Here is an 18,752-nt window from a genome sequence, read left to right on the forward strand (position 1 = left end):
TGTGGTGTACTTAGAAACCCTGATCAACGTACATGCAATAGAACAATCACACTGCAGAGAGTCCACTCCAGAATAGTTAATTTCTGGACAATCTAGTCTAAAATAAAATTTGAGCAAGATAATTATTCCAGAATAAAATAACTTATTTTAAAATAATACTGAAATGAGGGACTTGCTCTGGAATGACTCCATTATGCTGAAATAGCAATTCAAAGCAGTGATCTACACCTGTGTTGGGAAATAATCTCTCTGTAGACTACCTGAGTTCTCTGCTCATAGTATCCTCCTTAGAATAAGGATCTGTCACCTTTTTTTCTGTCCTTCATATGCACCATTGTTGTTTCTGTTCAAGATATTTTCACCATGTTTATTGTTCAACTCTGTGGTCCCATTCTTTTTTTACTGGAGACTTCTCTGGAACAGTTTGGATTCCAAGATGGGTATCTGTGGAGAAGATAGCATTCCTTTCTGAAGACTTCTTCTAAGATTAACTCATGTAAGATCCTCTTTGCAGAGCTGAGGAATCTGTAGATCTTGGTGTTTTCAAATATTTTGCCTGTATGCCTCCCTAGCTTGCATTTGCTTGATCCACCTGTTTGTAAAAGAAACATTAGAAAAGCGAATATTTTGAAAGGATAGCATGAGGTAATCCTGACTGTATCACAGAATCTTGCCCTGAAGGAGTTACTGCTGACCCTGCACAGCATGGATCCAGAAATAGTAGCTTGGTTGAAGTGTAGGTATAATTGCATCTTAGCCCTCAAGGGAAGTCTACTACTGGGGAATTTGTGTTACCCAGTAAAGTTGCTAAATGCTTCCATCTCTTAAATCTAGAGCTGTTACATGGCTTGTTAGTGCATTGAAAGTAAAATGCAAAGGAACTAAATTACTAGTTTATCTGCAGATGTTTGATACCTTTTTTAAGCCCCCTTGAAAATCTCACCTCCATTCTTGTGTTCCTTGCTGACAAGAAGGTACTGAATACCAGAGAATATAAAACTACATTGCAATGGCATTTTCCTTTCCCCCATTTAGGTATTCTATTAAATAGTCATAATTACGTATTGTATAGGTGAATATACAATACCCCAATCCAGATCTGTATTTACAGCTTTTTTAAAAAAAAAGTTTTCATTCAATCATAGGTATTTTAATTAGAAATGATTTCTCTTTTCATTCGGTAATGTTACTGGTGAAGTAATTAAAGGGAACTTAATTACAGGTCTGGAGGGAGGAGGGGTTTTATCAATACTTTTAGGTATCTGTATTGAATTTCTTCAAAAGACATTTTGTACGGTGGAAAAATATTTTATAAAGCTCCAGCATAACTCTATTTGATGGGTTTAGAGCTCTTTGATATGCTTACACATAGAAGACGCAGGAAGAATTTGTTAGATTTCTTATGTCTTTTTAAACTCAAATGTCACATTTCACTGTCACCATGGAAAAGAGAGTGGAATTACTCTAAACCAGTAGGTGAGAAGTGGAAAGAGGTAAAGTGTTCAAAAACAATTTCAAAGTATTGATGTTCCTGTTAGTCTGATAAAGTATATCAGATAGGTTTACCAAGTGGATAGTGACAGAACTCTTGGTACTGGATGAAAATATTGTGGAACATAGCAACAACTGTTTGTAACCTCAATTAATGTTTGCTGGATACTAGTGCTGCTCTGACAGTTCGTGAATGACTTCTGAAAAATGTTGGAGTCAACATGAGAGTCATTTTTTTTCTTCCTTTCAGTAAAGAGTGTAACTTTTTGATATTATTTCAGACATTCAGATTTGTTCTTGCTTTAGTGCTTAAAGCACTAAAGTCAGCAACTGAAGTGCAGCACTTGCACTGATGGGGATGTAAATATCAAAATGTTAGGATCTCTCTCTTATAAGCGTTTTATTTAACAATGTTTACTCTTGGTTGCAGATCACTGGATTTTTTGCATTATGTTTTCAAGCTTTTTCCAGTACGTATAATTAAAGTTTTAAAGTTTGTATGTGTGTGTGTGCATGATGGGACAGTAGTGCAGTTGTCAGCCAAGGTATTTAGATATGGTGCCTGAGTAAGTCAGTGACTCATGGGAGTATTCTGAGGCTAATTACCCTGGGCTGGGTTACTCTGAGGAGTTTGACTCTTTTGCTTGGCTGCTTTTGGTCTTTATGTATTGTGTACATAAGTCCTTTGTTTATGTTCCGTAGGGGCTTTTCTGAGATACTGATTTAGAAAACAAATGTTTCAAACTCCTTTAGAAATCATGTATAGATCCAGACTGTACCTAAATTAAAAATAAAATCAGGGAACATACATTATAGGAAATGGAGTTAAAGTCTATAAAACAGGAGTATTAAGGAAATCCATAGTATTTACCTACAGCCTAAATAGTGGCACTAAAGATTTATGTTTAGGGCAAAACTATTGTGCAGCAAATAAGGATGTGAATTTATAGTGCAGTAGCTATTTCACACTGATGCCCTGTGTGATCAATCTTTATCTGATGTAGCAAAGTCCACTTTCTGAGACATTCTTAATGCACACTACAGTGTGTTGTAAATTTACTCTACAAATTACTGCATGGTAGCATCCTTTAGAGACAGGTCCTGGTGATCAGAGATCCAGACTTGGCCCTAAATATCAGCATGTTCAAAAATGCTGCTTACCACCAAAGAAAGTTTCCAGAGAAAGTGAACACAGAAAACATTTCAAATCTCTAAGTAATTTGTCCATCCAACAATGCACCTGTCACTCCTTGAAACAAAATATCGTGATGGAATCACCAGGAGTAGTAAGAAAAATCAATCACATAGTGTGCTTAAAGAGAAGAAAAGGAGAGAGATTCAGATAATATCTTTCTACTGAAGAAATGCCATAGAGTAAATCAGCCAGAGTAAACTGATTAAACATCTTTCAGATCTGTGCTACTTGGGAGTCTCTCAGCATGTATCATTCTGCATGAAGCGTCTTTGTGAATTGTCAGAGTTTTCCAACATCCCTGTGTGCATGAGATTATCTTAAAACATGTATTCAATAAAAAGGGAAGGGAGAGACTCCGGTGGAAGGGAGTGCTTGAACAGTTCAAATGGGTAAAGTTATTTGTGGCATGTAGTTTTATCTCCAGGGGATGCTCTCTTTCATCTGAGAGCATTCAGTGGAGATTCCTGCATTCCTTTGCACCTCTGCAGCCTTTACAGCACAGGTCTCTAAACAATTACATTGACTGCCAACACAGTGTGTCTTTGTATGCATGTGCACCCCGTAGCACATGCATGCCAGCAATGCCAAATTAGGGACAAGCTGGACATCACGGCGCGTATACAAACTGGCTTTCATCAAGTCTACTATGCATGCGGTGCAAAGTCAATCTGAGCGTACACACTGGCTGCTTGTTCAGGATTTTAGGACATGCTGCTCTAGTTGATGGTCTCACTTGGCTGCGAATGTGCAAAAGATCCCAGACAGACATACATTGTCCTGAAATTTCACTGCAGAAGAGCAGGGAGGTAGAAAAAAGGACCTTTTAAGGGAAAATGTCAGTCCTAAAGGTGTGGGCGTAGAGGTAATGTTCCAGTTAGGCAGCTGGACTAGATGATCATTGTAGGTCCCTTCCAACGGAAATATTCTGTTCTACTGAAGAAGAAAAGGGGAGGGAGGGGCATGGAAAAAAAGGACCATTAGGGACTATCAGGATATTAACTACGGGAGCTAGAAGACCCGTTTCTGTGAGCCAACTAGCAATACTTGGAGTGTGCATACATTGTAAGCGGTGCTTTCAATTTGTTTTCTTTCTGTCTCCTCTAGTCAGAAGCTTTTGCGTAAAGCTTACACAAGACCACTAAGAGCCTTTATTTTGTGCAAATCTTTTTCAGGACAAAGACTTCTGTGTCATCCTCGTACCACATCATGTACCAGAATTCCACCTGATCCAGAGTTTTGTTCGGGCTGTCCCTTTTTGTACTTCCAAACTTGGTTATGAGCTTTATGTGTTCCATTCTGCGGGATTGCTCAAGTGAGTCACATACCTCATGACACCAAATGATGTATTCTGAACTACTCTTATAGAATATACTTGCATCATCCAACCTAGAACCAGATGGCTATTCCTTTACTATCTCAGACCAAGCTGGTATTCTGCATGGTATAGCACATCATCTTGCAAAAATGGTAGCTTGAGTGCTCAGAACAGTATAGTTGAATAGCACAGGACTGCTCCTGGAGCAGTTAGGAGCAGAGCTCAATAACTCAGTCTTCAGCAGTGTTACTGCAGCTGTCTTGCTTCCTGTTCTGGAGTGAATCCTAAGCATACTCAGATGTATCTCCACACAGCACTATACTAGGCAATGTAGAAATAACCTTATATTTTCAATGAAATAAAGTAGTTAGTGACATGATTTTTAATGAAACAAAAAATGAGATAATTAAAAATGTAAAAGCAAGCAGTCTTCTGACTGCCAGCATTTATATATAGTTTCCTTTAAGTAAAACCAGTGAGGATTCATTTAAAATTTGTATATACAGTACTAACTTAATGAAGATGAACATTGGTATGGACGAGTAGCTTCTTCAAGTTACCTCGTTGTGGACCAAGGCCAATAGAGAAATATGGTGCAGCATTTGGCCCTTTGGACTTGAGTCAGGTTGTGTAACATTGATACTTGAAAGCCTGGTGTAGATTTAATTCTTGGAATCATGGTATAACTCTCTTAAGAGAAATGCAGTAATTTCTGCATTTCTGGAACATGCAGAACACAGCAGTAACCTCATTGTTGAGTATCTATTTTATATCCTCTTTTTTGTGTTGAATCATTTCTTTCATACCTTTCAATTTCTGAACTCTGAACGCTTCTGTAGTCTGAAATACTGGTGAACTGGGACACAAAACCTCTCTTGCTATGACTTCTGTTGTATGGTGTGAGTTTTCCAATGCTTTGTTTGTATAACAAGCCTATACTGGCCCAAACACCAAGCTTAAATTGTGGCACAGTTAGAGATTTTCCTTTTTTTTTTTTTTTCTTGTCTTAATGTAGCTAAATAATGTGTGGTTTCAGAGAAATACTTCTGCTTTAATTGCATACTTAATCACCTTTGGTGGTGTACAAATAGCTCATGCAGGAACTGGCCAGCTACTCTTGGACCTGTGCAGAAGCTTTTTACCATGGGATGAAATTGGGCTTCTGTGTACTATGTAAGAATCCAGCTGGCTGAAGAGAAAGCCACTGGAGTAATTCCTGTTAATCTCAGCCACAGCTGTTCAGTAATCCACCAGTAGGATTGGTAGTCATACGTCCTCCTGCGATTTTGGTCAAAATTAAACTTGTTATCAAGGTTTTTAAAAAAACCCTTACAATTCTGATTAAATTGTACATATTCCAAATTTTACCAGCGCTTCCATGAAAACAGAATAGGGTCATTAGTAGCATTTTCCAAATCCCCCATGCAGCTGTGCAGGAAAGTAAGGAAAAATAGCCTTTCATTGAGGTCCAGGATCAGAAAAGCTGTGGAAGAAACCAGATGAAGCTTTTGGTAAGTTTTGGTAACAAAAATTCTGTGCTCAACAGCAGATACTCTCTTAGATAAAGCCAAAATAAGAAAAAGTAAAAGATCAATATATTGTACTTGCACCAAGGGCTTTTGAAAGGCATGTGAGTGAAAAGGAAGTCACAGAAAATGGATTAAAAGAAAAACAGGGATAAGAAGATGGGAATATGAAGACATGAAAGGGCAAAATCAGAAGAGGTACAGGCACAAAATGAGATACTGATTAGTAAAGGTTGTAAAAGGAATAAGAAAAAGTGTTAAGTACACAAAAAGCAAGAGTGCAGCAAATGGAAGTATAGGTCTGCTACTTAACAGTGAAGGAGGAAAAGATAACAGGTGACAAGGCATAGGCTGAGATGCTTAATGGGTACTTTCCCTCAATTTTCACTAAAAAGCATAATAATAATAATAGTGTCCTGGTCTCTGAGCAGTCAAAGGAATTGGGCATCTAGAATGAGTTAATTCACTGCTGGAAGAGAAATGAGCACAGGCCTTGGATAGTCCTTCCTACTATTTCATACTTACAGTGGATCTGGTGGTTTTGTTTATTTTTTTAAAAAACGGTTTCAATTTTTTGCATGTTCTGTTTTTCATCATATTAAAAATGAAGTTCGTTATTAACACAGCTGCCTTCTCTTGGATGTGGGTGGGGAGAGAAACTCTTGTGCTGGGCTCAGTAGAGTGGCAGGAAGATAGCACTTCATGGGTTGCAATGAACCATATTGCTGGTCTTGCAGACTGGCATCCTCATCACTTGTTTGAATTTGAAATTAACTGTCTGTGGGAATGTGTTAAGAAATGTGGAAACTAATCTGATGCTCATAGAAGTTCAGGATTAATTTTAATTTAGTATTCAAATGTATGCTTTTGAGCACTCAAATAATCTAGTTCTAAATGATCAATGAGATTGAGCTGTGAAATTTCCTATAACATACCAGACATTTGGTAGGTTTGTTTTTTTAAGGTACTAGTGCTATTCATTAAAACCATGTTCCATAAAATTAATCTCAATGTGACTGTGACTTAAACTGAAGAATAGCACATACAAGTTTAACTTGAAAACAAGAACAGGAATGGAAATTATACTGTATGAATTGCAAGTTTAACTGTGAGTGGAAGAACTTAGTTCTGGGAAATTAAGCTGTAATTCAGTTCCTTGAACAGCACTCTGTAAGTCTTTATTATATGAGCCTTGTTTAACCAGGAAAGGTCAACCTTTAACAGACAATGTGAGAGAGTTCCTCAGCTCTATAGACTGTCACTGCAAAGTAAATTTTTTTCATAATTAGTAGGTGGGAAGATGTTTTATAACAGAGTGTATAAACTAGATAAGTTCCAGGATATTCCTGTCTGTAGCTAACATTGCTGGTTGTATATATTGCACAGACATTTTTATACCATGTCACTGTTGTGTGATTACTAATTGGCAATCTTTATCAGAGGCATTTTATTCATGTGAATTTATGCTCATGTATTACTGTTTGAAGAACTGAGGCCTAACACAAATGTTAGTAGCTTGTTCATGTTGGAGAAATTGATGTTATTGCCTTTCTTTTGTACCATATCCAAGGATGACAGTTGGCTCTGGGTTTTTTTCTCTCCTTTTTTATTTTGTTTCTTAACTTTCCTTGTTTCTTTCTTCCCCATGTGTGTCAGTGTGCAGTTACGGATTCTACTTTAATTTTAAAATATTTTTTTTTCTCCTTTCTCTGTTGCCTCCTATTCACATGAAGATTAGGTGATACCCGTGGTTACAGCTAGTCATTGCTTTGTGGGATTGGGCTGTAGGTGCAGAAAGACTGAGTGTTTAGTAACAGTTAAAGCAGCATTCTTGAGTTGTCTTAAGTAGATGTGCAATAACAAAAGATCACACAACTAGTTAATATATGCATTTGAAACAATAGTCATACAGCAATTAATTTCAACTTCTAAAAGGCATGTGTTCGGTGCTTGTGGAAAGCATATTGTCTTAAGCATGGGAATTGTCTTTCATTTGTCACAGAGTGAACTTTTACTCTTTTTTTTCCTCTTTTTTTTTTTTTATAGGTCATTTAATGTAAGAAGGGCAACAACCAATGACCTACTTGGTGTCAAAATGCTCATTAAAACCCTTAGCTTGAATGAAAGTATATTGAATGACTTAAAGATATTTACTCTGGCTCGCAGGGACCCAGTGAGTATTTGTTGCAAATATACTTACAAGGGAATGGATAAATACTGGTTAAAAGATCCAGAGTTTATTACATTACTGTAAACTAGTAAGCTCTATATATATAGTATATACATACTCAAGTCAGTACCAACAGTCAGTATAGGCTGTATTCAGCGTGATCTGATAGTTAATGTAACTGTGGCCTATAGCGACTACCCTCTTTTTTGGAGATTCCTCAAATGCAGCAACAGAAGCAGGCTGGATGCATTTTTTGGCCACCCACATCCTGATTTGCATTGTTGCTTTTTCTTGCGCACACATCTGGTTGTGTGATGAACTTGTGTTTTGCCACATGATGGGGGCCTCCATCACCTTCCCATAATGTGGCCAGACATATGTCCATCAGGCAGTAGGGAACATCTGCATTTTTGTTCTGCGACGGAAAATGCTGCACAGACAAAAACCCAAGCGCTATCATTACTAGTCATGCAGCTGTAGGGGAATCCACTTTATACAACTATTGATGGAGAATATCTACTTTAACTAATATTCTTTCCTAAGATCAGAACTTAACCCAGGACTACATTAGTGGCTGTAGCAGCTAGATCCTAACTGAAACTTTAGTTCAGTAAAGTTCTGCATGGTCAAGAGTCCAGCCATATACACTGTTTAAACATTATGCCTTGAGTTAAGGAACTGGTTAAATTGGGGTAGTGTGTGGAATGTACACTGGGAGGAAAGTATTTTAACTGTGATCATGTGGTGAAATGCACAGTTGCGATTAAAAAGAAAGCTTACCAGTGAGATAGGAAACGTGCATCTGCTGCTTTTGCCTTGCAGGATGGGACCCCAGTACACGCTTTCATAGCAGAAGTTCTGGATCAAATAGTTGGCATTTCTGTCATTAGAGATGAAATGGTAAATTCTATTTCTCTGTTGTATGAAAACTGTAATGCTTAGCCCTCAACACTAAAGGCTGAATTTCCTGCTTGCCACTATACATGTACCTAACAGAAGGTGTCTGTAAAAGGTACTGCTTCTATACACTTACTTTCTCTCTTTCCTGACTATGTAAATTATACCAAAAATCGCCCTGTTATTTGCAAGAAGCTGCTGATGCGTTCTCAGAGTACGCCTCCTACACCTGTTTTTGGTTCTTTAGCGTGAAGCCATTCTGCCTCTAAATGTTTATAATCACCTATTTTGCCCCCTAATTTCCAAAGTCAGTAAGCAGTTTTACTACACGTACTGCAAAGAGTAGTAGTTGTTCTAGATTTGCTTTCTTAACTTTTTTCTCCAGCAACAGATTCTGAGTGATTATAAACCACACACTTAACTTCAAAACAAATAAAAAGCATGTGTTCTAATAGAGTACCAAAAAAAAGACTGTGTTGGACATTATTCTTGAAAAGTAAACATTCTTTAAGGCTTACTTCTGTGGCATTCTGCATGAATGAAAAGGCAGATTTTAGATTGTTCAGCAGATGTAATGCTCAGTTTTTTAAATAGTCACTCATATTTTCAAAAATTGAGATAAGAGAATGTGCAAAAATCTCAGCGTATGACTTCAACAGGGAAGACTTGTTGAAGAGCATTTCTTACACAGCTCTCCTCTGTAGAACTCCCCTTTTTCAGTTTAAGTTTTGTGAGGGGACAGCCTAGGCTCCTCTGTCTTGAACTCAGCAAAGCAGAGTTTTTTTCTTTTTTTTCTCCATGAACGTCTGTTAACCTGTATCAGACATTGTTGTGAAAGAGTCAAGTATGCATTCCCAGTAAATAAAGGTGGGCAAGCTGCAAAAATTGATTGTGATAAAATGAAAAGATTTTCAAGAAAAATATGTTCAGTCAGTGTGCTTTAATTGACTATAACTCTCAAAGGCACTTAATTTCAGTGTTCAAATTTAGTTCCTTAATTGATAGAAAGCAACTCCTTGGCACTTGCTAAAATGTAAATGTAGTTGTTTCATAACTGCAGATTTCCAAATTCTTATTTTCCAGGATATTGAATATATCCGATCACATTACAACATTGAAGATTTTATTAATTTTAATCACTACCAGCAAGAGGAGCATGGACATCTTTACCACTTTGTCTTAAATCCTATATTTCATCATTATACAAAACACTTTCTAAAGGAGATTCTTCGCTTGGCCCACAAATCTTCCCTTTACTATCCTATTTATCCACAGTATGTGGAAGGCAGGGTAAGGAGAAAGTTATTTGTATTTTTTATATTAAATATTGTCACCTTTGCTCGCTTTATTTTTCTCTTTGCTTCTGAATGACTGTAAACAGGAATTTTCTTAGCAACCTGCAGCAAATTTTACTTTCTTCTCTTCCTGCATGATATAATCTGCACTCATGGACGTAGCTGTTGCATAGTAGGGTTAGTCCGTAGCATGCTCAGTAGCGTGTGAGTCCAGACTTACCCAGTATCTTCAGGAAGTGTGTGAAGGAGCAGAAATTTGAAGTGTACTTGGCCTTGGCTCCTTACCTAGTCTGTGGAGAGAAGTTCTTCCTAGGGGGTGGCTCCTTCTGAGCTGAGTCATTCTTTGCAAATGTCTGTTTCTCAGTTGAATTTAGGGAATCCTAGGGCAACTGTTCTCTAAGTGTAGTTAGATGTCTTAAGTTACACACATTAGTATGTTGCCCTGGGAACAGCACAGTAGAGGAATAATTTGTTTGCTACCTCCTCACTTGCTTCTGGGAGAAGTATATCTGCTTCTTACCCACATAGGTTCATGTATCACTGCTGTCTTGTGTGTTGTGTCAGTCCCCTCCATAACTGTGCGGTAGTACTGATAGTCAAGTTTCTGCCCTTTCCTGTCCATTCCCAGTAGACTGGTTCTAGGATGAAGTAGCAAGCATTCGGTATTCCCAGTCCTGCCTAGGTTAGGACCCTCTGTCTGAGTTGTAAGCTGTAGTTTGGGTTTGACTTGGTTTCTTGCCCTTGTGTTGGATGTTTAGGTGAAGAAACAAGAAACTCAAAACTCATCAACAGAGGAAACCAGCATAATAGTTTTTATTTAATTGTTTTTAACATGCTAATACACCTGCTATACCTTTGTCACTTGCAAATCAGTTACCAACCAGGTTTTAAATGACAAGGTGTAAAGCACATATTGTATCTTTGTATTTAACAACAATTTATATTTCCTGTCATAGTTTAATAATAGAACCTGGTCAAGTTGTACTGTCCCACATACTGCCACTCAGCTGCATAATTAATTTTAAGATGTACGAGTATTTGTTTAGATTCAGCACAAAGTGGAGGGCAGGGAAGAAAAAAGGAATATCACTGAGCATAATGTAGCATGAGTAAATGCAAGGGGATAATATTAAAAACATGTCCAGGTTGTTTATAAGAACTCTTCAAAAGTGATTTAGGACTATGTTTCATCAAAAGTCAGTGGGACCTAGGCACCTCATTGGCATTGAAAATGTGAGTTGTGTTTCTGGAGGTGCCACAGAAGAACTGTAAGAACTTAATGCTGCGTGAGAAAATCCATTTCTGAGAAGAACATAATTTGTGGAAACAAAATAAAAGATGCTTTCAGAAATACTCATGTATGTGTCTTGTTACCAGTATCATGTCAGAAAAGGGAACACAAGGTAAAATTTTCAAACATGTCAACTCATTGATGCGTAGCAATCTAGAACTACTATCTGGCCTAGCCTAATCACCTAGGCTCCTGCCATCATTAATGGAGAAACACGGTGCATCCAGAGGGCAGTTCATCCATCAATCATAACTATCTATCTTAGGACGGAAAGAATTGCCCTCTGGAGGTGCTCATCTCTCTAACGCTGGGGGGTGTCTGCATGGCTAGCTAAACTGAGCACCTAGCTTTTAGGTTCTGAGATGAATTCTGTCCTCACTGACTTAGGTGTTTTTGAAATCACCACCATTTTTAATGTAGGTATTTTGACAGGTTAGACATAGGTACATTTTCAGAAGGATGTTTTTTCCTGTGCACTTTTGTGGAGCTTTATTAAGTGTTCTTTTGAGGAACCAATGTCCTCGCGTAGCATTAGGTTCTCAGATTCTTAAGAGCCACTTACAGAGATGCAGTTTAATGGCAGTGGATGGAAGAGAAAAGTTAAATCTTACTAATGATTCAGTTTGGTGTATTTCCAGGCTACAGAGTTCCTTTAAGTTTCTTTAGCTTATCATCGCTTTCTAATAAGTGGTAAATAACATAGTAACATCAAGTTTTTTCAATATTTGTGAATGGAGTGGTACTTCAGTGTTGTTTAGTTTGCATTAATGTTCATTCTCTATTTCCTGTAATTCTCTTCTTTTTCCCCTTTCATGTCGTAAATTATGACAGAGCTAGTCATGCTGTAATAAATGGAATACAGCTATTTCTAATGATCCATGCTATTCACATTAGCATTAGGGTTTTTGTTCACTTCAAGTTTATGCCAGTTTATTAACATTTATCACTTGGATGAAATTGACATTTTAGTTGGTATAGAATTTCTATATAAATTCATAACCATTCTTTGCCAAACAAGCAAAGGTTAGCAGTAAGCAGATAACATAGCTTAATGAGGTCAAATCAAGCTGATTCATGATCACTATGGAGAAAAATATCCTCCTGGGGAAAATACTTGTGCTGAAAAATCCCATAAACCAAACCACTTGTTTATCTGTCATTCCCACAGAGATAGTAATGTAATTACTCTCATAATTATCTTCATTAGTGTCAGGAATTATCTGCAATTCATTCCTCTGCTCTGAGTATGTTTGTTTATTTGCTGATTTTTCTCTCAGATTTAGCCAACAGAGCTAAGAATTTTGTATTTGCAAAGCCATACAACAGACATCTGTGAAGCACTGTTCTGACATTCTCTCTGCTGAAATATAGATTGCTGTCTTTCAGTTTCAGAATCCCTGTGCCCATTCCCTGACATCTGCCCTTCATTACATGGTTCCCGTGCGACCAAGACGACAGATTGTCTATCCTCTGGAAGAGCTTGGCATAAACGCCCCATCAGAGCAGGTCTCCAAGGATCAGGTGGGTAACAGAAGCAGCAGCAGGCAAGAGGCATTGTGCCAGCTAATGCAGGGTTTGGCAGATGGGATGGCATTACCGTCTTAGTGTTGATAGGTTGCTTCTTAATTACATTGAACATGGTGTCCATACCCTTACAATCCCAGCTTTGCTTCTGCATGACCATCGCTGCTTCTAAGCTTGAATTTCAAACACATAACAAACAGCAATCACCGAACTATAACATTTACATATTAAATGCTTACATTTTAATGGTGTTTTTTCATTATATTACTTCAAACTCCCAATGCATTTTAAATGCTCTGACTTACTGTTTAGCCATCTTCCTGGTAAGTTTATTTAGGTATTATGCTCTGCAAGTGGAAAAAAGGCATTGTCATGCTTCTGACTATTTCTATAGAAATTGCTTAAGTAAATTTTATTTTTCAGTCTCAAACTTGGGTTTCTTCCATGCATAAGATACCCTCAAAGGACCCTTCAAAACATCAGGAATGATTTAACAGCAAAGGAAAAGATTGTTTTCACTGCCCAAACAGTTCTTATTTGTGTAGCACTTGTTCAGTCTGGAGGTTCTAAACTAAAAGTCTCCTAAAATTTCATTTGTTAAATAACTTACACCTTATTCTGTCTTACATTTTTAAGTAGCTAAAATTTGATGTGAAGATGGTTCTTCACAAAAGTAACTAGCAATGCTGAAATATTAGCAAAAACACCATTAGTGATGAACACTCAGCAGGTAGCTGTAATTTCCTAAAGGAACATAATTAGGGAGCTTTACGTCTATCTACTAACTTCCAGTTGGCTGAGATGGGCTCCCATATAATATTTTTAGCGCTATCCTTTTCACAGTTAGTCAGTAATTTTTGGCATCCAAAACTCTTAATTAGGCAGCAGTTGGCAAAGCAAAATCCAGAACATGGCTGAGGCCATTGGTCTGAGTTTGGCTTTGTTGAACAGCCCTCAACATGCACATCCCTGCCTTCCTCTTCTCTGCAGAATAAACTATCTGATGCTTTTCTTTAAACTACTTCCTGTTTTATCTTTAAAATTAACTGTTGCTCTCTTACTAAAAGAGGTCATCTTAGCATTTTTGTTGGAGATAGCAAGTCTGTGATTTTCTATGTATGAGAGATTTGCAAATCTGTTGTCTGCTCTGTTCCCAGGTTCTTCCTGAGAATTTCTGAGAGTTGCAGGCAGTGAGATAATTGTTTGAAATCTTGAAAGTTTAATGAATTTCTGTTTAATAAAATGTGCCAGATTTTCACTAACAAAGTTTTGCTGGGAAAAAAAAAAAAGGCTAGCCATTGTATAAGTATCCATGCAATATGCACCAGCATTAATTATAGATTTTTGACAGACTGTGTTCTATCAAAACTGACATCTGGGGTTGATCCCTAGGTGGTAACTTGAGGATAAAGCTAGTCCGCTACTGCTGCCTGTAGTTTTCTGAAATACCAAGAATCTGAAACCATATAAAGCTAAAGTGACTCTTCTGTTGAGTGAATGAAATGACCTTTGTCCACCATACTCTGGGAAAGATATAACTTAAGAGGTAACCTACCATAGGGGACTGAGTGTACTCATAAGAATAGGAAGCTGGTGCTGCTTTTGGATCTTGGATGATTTGTTAGCTCTGGTAGTAGCCAGGCATAAGGCATTTGCCCTCTCTCTAATGTTTCAGAAAGGAAGATCAATCCCCATCAATAATCTTGCACATCCCTGCAAAATCCTGCAGCTAAGTTGCAAATAAAATGAGGTGTATTTTATAAAATTAATATAATCGAATTTCAGTAGGCACAAAATTATTATACTTCTACCTTTTTGTAGCAATCAAAAGGCCTGCTCAGACACTCTGTAAACAGAAAGACATGATCTGTGTTGCAAAGAGCAAAATATCCCACCAAGGAGTTAAATGTGACAGCTCTGCAAAATGGAAAGGCTGAAAACTGTCACCTTAAAAAATACAGTGAGACAAGGTGAGACACGTTTTTGTCATAGAAGATGCTAGGAAGTGAGGTAAAATGGAAGTGTAAAAACAATGTCCTAAGGAACGCGTGGAGAAGAGGGGGAGAAGAGTGAAAGACAGACAAAGAGGCTCGAGCAGGAATTGGTGGGACGTTGTCTGAGGCAAGCACCTGGATAGCAGTAAGGAGAAAATATCTGCTATCATCTTTTTCATGGTGTTTCTAAACAAGATAGGGGCAGGATCTTGCAGGATCTTAAAAGCTTTGGGCAAGCAGGGATTCCAAGCAGTTGAGACCACTGCTCATTTCTTTATCACACTTCTCTATTCTAGCTTACCAAGCTTGTTTTAGCTGAGGGGGCTTTGCCTTCTCATATTAGAAAGCACTTCTTTCTGACATTAACCCATGCCTGCTTTGTTCCTGAAAGCTGGAGGACAAATTATCGTAATTCTTGTTTTAGATGCAATGATGGCAGGATTTTTTTCACATAAACTACAATATAAAAACTGTAAATGCAAGTCCATTTCAGAAATGTAAAATTTTCATTTGACTGCCTGTCCTAATTAATTGCTTGAGTATCTGTCACTTATGGTAGAGATAATTGTAATGAAATTCTTGCTTTGATACCCACAAGATGCCCCTTGATATCTAGCCATCAACATCTGCTTCTCATCTACTGCTTTTTCAGCTGCCTTCCTCTTGTTCCAACCTTTTTTGAGCTATATCTCTCCTTTTCTTGCTGCAAAATTTATTTTTCACCAGTAACAGCTTGGGGCTCAGCAGCACAGCCATTCAGTGTCTAAGCACAGCTCTTGATTTGTGCATATATATCTCTGTAGGCCATTAGTGGCACACTGGGAGCCCTGGGGCTCAATCAGTTTGTGTATCTCTTTAATACATTCCAGCCTGCTTGTGAGCATGAAGAGATTCACTCATAAATATTGACCCAGTACAGAAAACTCAACCAAGATCCACAAGGACTCTTTCCTGTTTCCTTCTTCCAAAGCCAGAAGCGAAAGCAGCAATCTAAATCAGAAAAGCTTTGCCCTCAGCTAATTCCCATGCGTTGCCAGTCCAGATGGATCTCGGCTGTGCTGGAGAGGTGGTTTTCCTGCAGGTCTGGATCAGTTGTTACAGACAGATGAGCACCAGAAATTAAGTCTGTGGTAACTTGTTCTCATTGTCCCTCTGTCAAATCTCTCTATTCTACTGCAGTGTCTGGAAAAATCAAAAATGGGGAAATGCCATGCGCCACCTTGCCGTGGATTCCTGGCCTGCTCACTCCTGCTTCTAGCAGGCAGTGTTACTGTAAATCCAGCATGAGTTGTATTTTGTGGTGTCTAAGAAAGCATAGGTCGAGAGAGCTAGATGTAAGCTAAAGAGACTTACTCCTAAAATCCAGAAGTTTATCACGTAAAAACATAACTTACCATTACCTGAATGACTGTTTAACTGCAGTTTTCCAGCCACCCTGTTCTCTCCATATCCTTGTGATATTTCCCTTGGTTCAGTATTGTTTCTACTTTCAGCCAGGCTTTTTGTTTGTGTTGCCTCTTTGCTTATTGTTAAAATGACTGTGACTCCAAAGAAATAGAGAGTTTAGGAACTCTACCTGTTCCTCCTCTCTGTTGCCCAGCCTTTTTATTAAAGCTTTGCATACGTTTTAAGGCAACCACAAGTTTTTTCACTCTCTCTGTCTTAAACCACAGCTCTGTGCTGCTTCATCTCAGCATCAGAAGACCTGTCCCTTCCCAAGCAGTGGCTCTCCATTTCCTTAAGGGCTGCAAATTCTTATGAACATAGTAGTATCTTCCTGTAACAGTCTCTAATGACAGAGTATGTTTTTACCCCACTCTTTGAGATGGCAAATACATTTTGTTGCTGATTTTCTGTGTCTGTTCCTGCAAAACTATCTCCCATTGCTCTACTGAAGTGATCTGGACAAATCAGGTAAGAATTGACAGAGAAGGCACAGAGGGGGAGGCATTAAAATCCTCTGCCTCCCACTGCAGCCCTCTGGAACTGCACAGATGCTAACGATCTTATTTGCATCTAGTCCTGGAAGTGCCCAGACTTTGGGATGCCTGTTCAGCGTGTGCCTCTGCAACAAGCATATCAGAGGTTCCACATATTAGCTCAAAATTGCATCAGGCCATACATCTGCCATGCTCTAGGGTTTCAGGACACAGACCTGAAAAAGCTCCTGTCTGCTCATTAGATCAAACACTTTCTACAGCTGTTCCAAATCAAAAGGAAATCTCTGATTTTTGTATTCTGAATCAGTAACCAGTACTGAAGCGCCAATTGGCAGGAGATCCAAAGATTCAAAATCTTAATTCCCACAGTGTTAAAACAGATTAGATTATTATTGTGTTTTGCACATCTGTCAGTCATTTCAGTCATGTTACATTAAATAGTTGGTTACAACACAATACTAAGCATCTTGTAAAGTGCTGCTGGCCTTTACGGTGCATGTAATTATTGGTGGAATGGAAAACTATAGATAATTAAATAATTTTTAATGATTTCTTCATAAATAAACAATTTATAAACTTGTTTGCTTTCTCACCATCTGGGAACATTCTGTTATCCATCTGCTTCATGTAATTATCAATAAAAGGGAAGAATAGGTGATATAATTAACAAGAATAACTGATCCACAATGAAGAACAAAAATGTCACACATCTGTTGAATTATTTTCTTGTTTCTGCCCTTTCATTATTATTCATGCTATTGGGTTTGGGGTATTTTTTTTTATTTGTTTCATGACTGCATTCAAGCTGTCAGGTTGTATTTCACAGTTCAGAATTGTTTTTTCTGCTATAGCTCATAAAAAGAAGACAGAACAGTTATTAAAGCATTGCAGAAGCCCATCCAGTGTTGTACAAATTTATTTTGGAAAAAAACAAACCAACCCAACACTTTCTCAGTTACTTTTGTACTTCTTAAGTGATGCTACAGGTACATTACAGGAAATGTTTTAAATCAGGACAAAGAAGTAGTGAGTGAAGGAGGGTCAAGCAAAAAGCTGGAGTCAGAGGCACAGCCCAGCTTTGTGTTCTTTGAGCTAGTTGACTTTAAACTTGTCCAAGAGTTGAGTGTTGCCAGGATGGCTGATAGCTGTCCAGGAAATGATTCGGGGGGAGAATGCCTGTACAGCAGTTAAGTGCTGTACTCGTTCAGTGGCCATGATTTCATTTCTGTGTGATTAAACAGTGTGCTTTCTCATCAGGCCTTTATTTAAAAAAAAAAAACAAAAACCAACCTCCAAACAAAAATAACTTTCATGTTACATCCTTTAATCTGCTATTGGAGACTATAAATTTTCCTCAAGCAAGTTAGTTGAAAGTTGGTTTACCTGACTGAAAAGCACACAGAGGGACATATCAGGATAAATGCTGTTTTGAATCTGAAGAAAAGACCTCATGTACATGGAATTCAGTAATGCAGTGTGTGAAAATGTGCCACTTCTTGTTCTGAGCAGTGGCATCAGCTGTGGAAGATGGTCTGCTTCTGCTCCTTCATACTTGCACTGCTTTACAGGTTATGTGAATTGAACTATTGCCCCTAGAATGGTAAAGTCTGCTTAACTCATATGTAATGAGTTAGTTTTATTAATAGCACTAGCCTTTTTTCTTCAAAAGAGGATTTTTCCTTTACCATTTTGAGCAAAACTTTCAGTGTCCTCTTTGGCCTCAAAGCAGTCATGGAACTTTCACTGTCACGTTATCAGTGGTGTGTACTGACTCTCTGACCATCTAGAAAGGGTTTGCAAGAACGAGAAGCTAAGAAAAGCAGACCTATTGTCCATATTCTTAGATTGTTGCTGTGTAGTTCTGCACCACCACATGAAACCATTTGGGGCCAGAACATGAGAAAAGACTGAAAACTTGTCCTCCTGTTTGTAACATGGGAAAAATGGAAGCTTAACCACAGAAGAAATGGTAAATGTTAATGTAAGATTCAAGAAGAAATTGGAATACAAAGCACTGATAACTTAATAGTTTTCAGTGCCAGTATGCATGTATTTTTGTGTGTTTACTTGGTTCCACGCTGATGCTTATGGCAAGTGCTATGAATAAATGGCCT

General features: G+C 38.0%; 1 protein-coding gene across 1 annotated transcript in view; it reads left to right on the top strand.

The window, feature by feature from the left end:
- Nucleotides 1-18,752, top strand: part of CFAP61 (cilia and flagella associated protein 61) — a 119,439-nt gene that overhangs the window by 25,650 nt on the left and 75,037 nt on the right. The window contains exons 11-16 of the mRNA XM_074817528.1: nucleotides 1,922-1,961; nucleotides 3,859-3,998; nucleotides 7,574-7,700; nucleotides 8,520-8,597; nucleotides 9,678-9,884; nucleotides 12,567-12,701. Coding sequence (XP_074673629.1) covers nucleotides 1,922-1,961; nucleotides 3,859-3,998; nucleotides 7,574-7,700; nucleotides 8,520-8,597; nucleotides 9,678-9,884; nucleotides 12,567-12,701 — 727 coding nt within the window. The remainder of the gene's footprint in view (nucleotides 1-1,921; nucleotides 1,962-3,858; nucleotides 3,999-7,573; nucleotides 7,701-8,519; nucleotides 8,598-9,677; nucleotides 9,885-12,566; nucleotides 12,702-18,752) is intronic.

The sequence above is a fragment of the Strix aluco genome, chromosome 3, assembly GCF_031877795.1.
Source record: "Strix aluco isolate bStrAlu1 chromosome 3, bStrAlu1.hap1, whole genome shotgun sequence".
Lineage (NCBI taxonomy): Eukaryota > Metazoa > Chordata > Aves > Strigiformes > Strigidae > Strix > Strix aluco.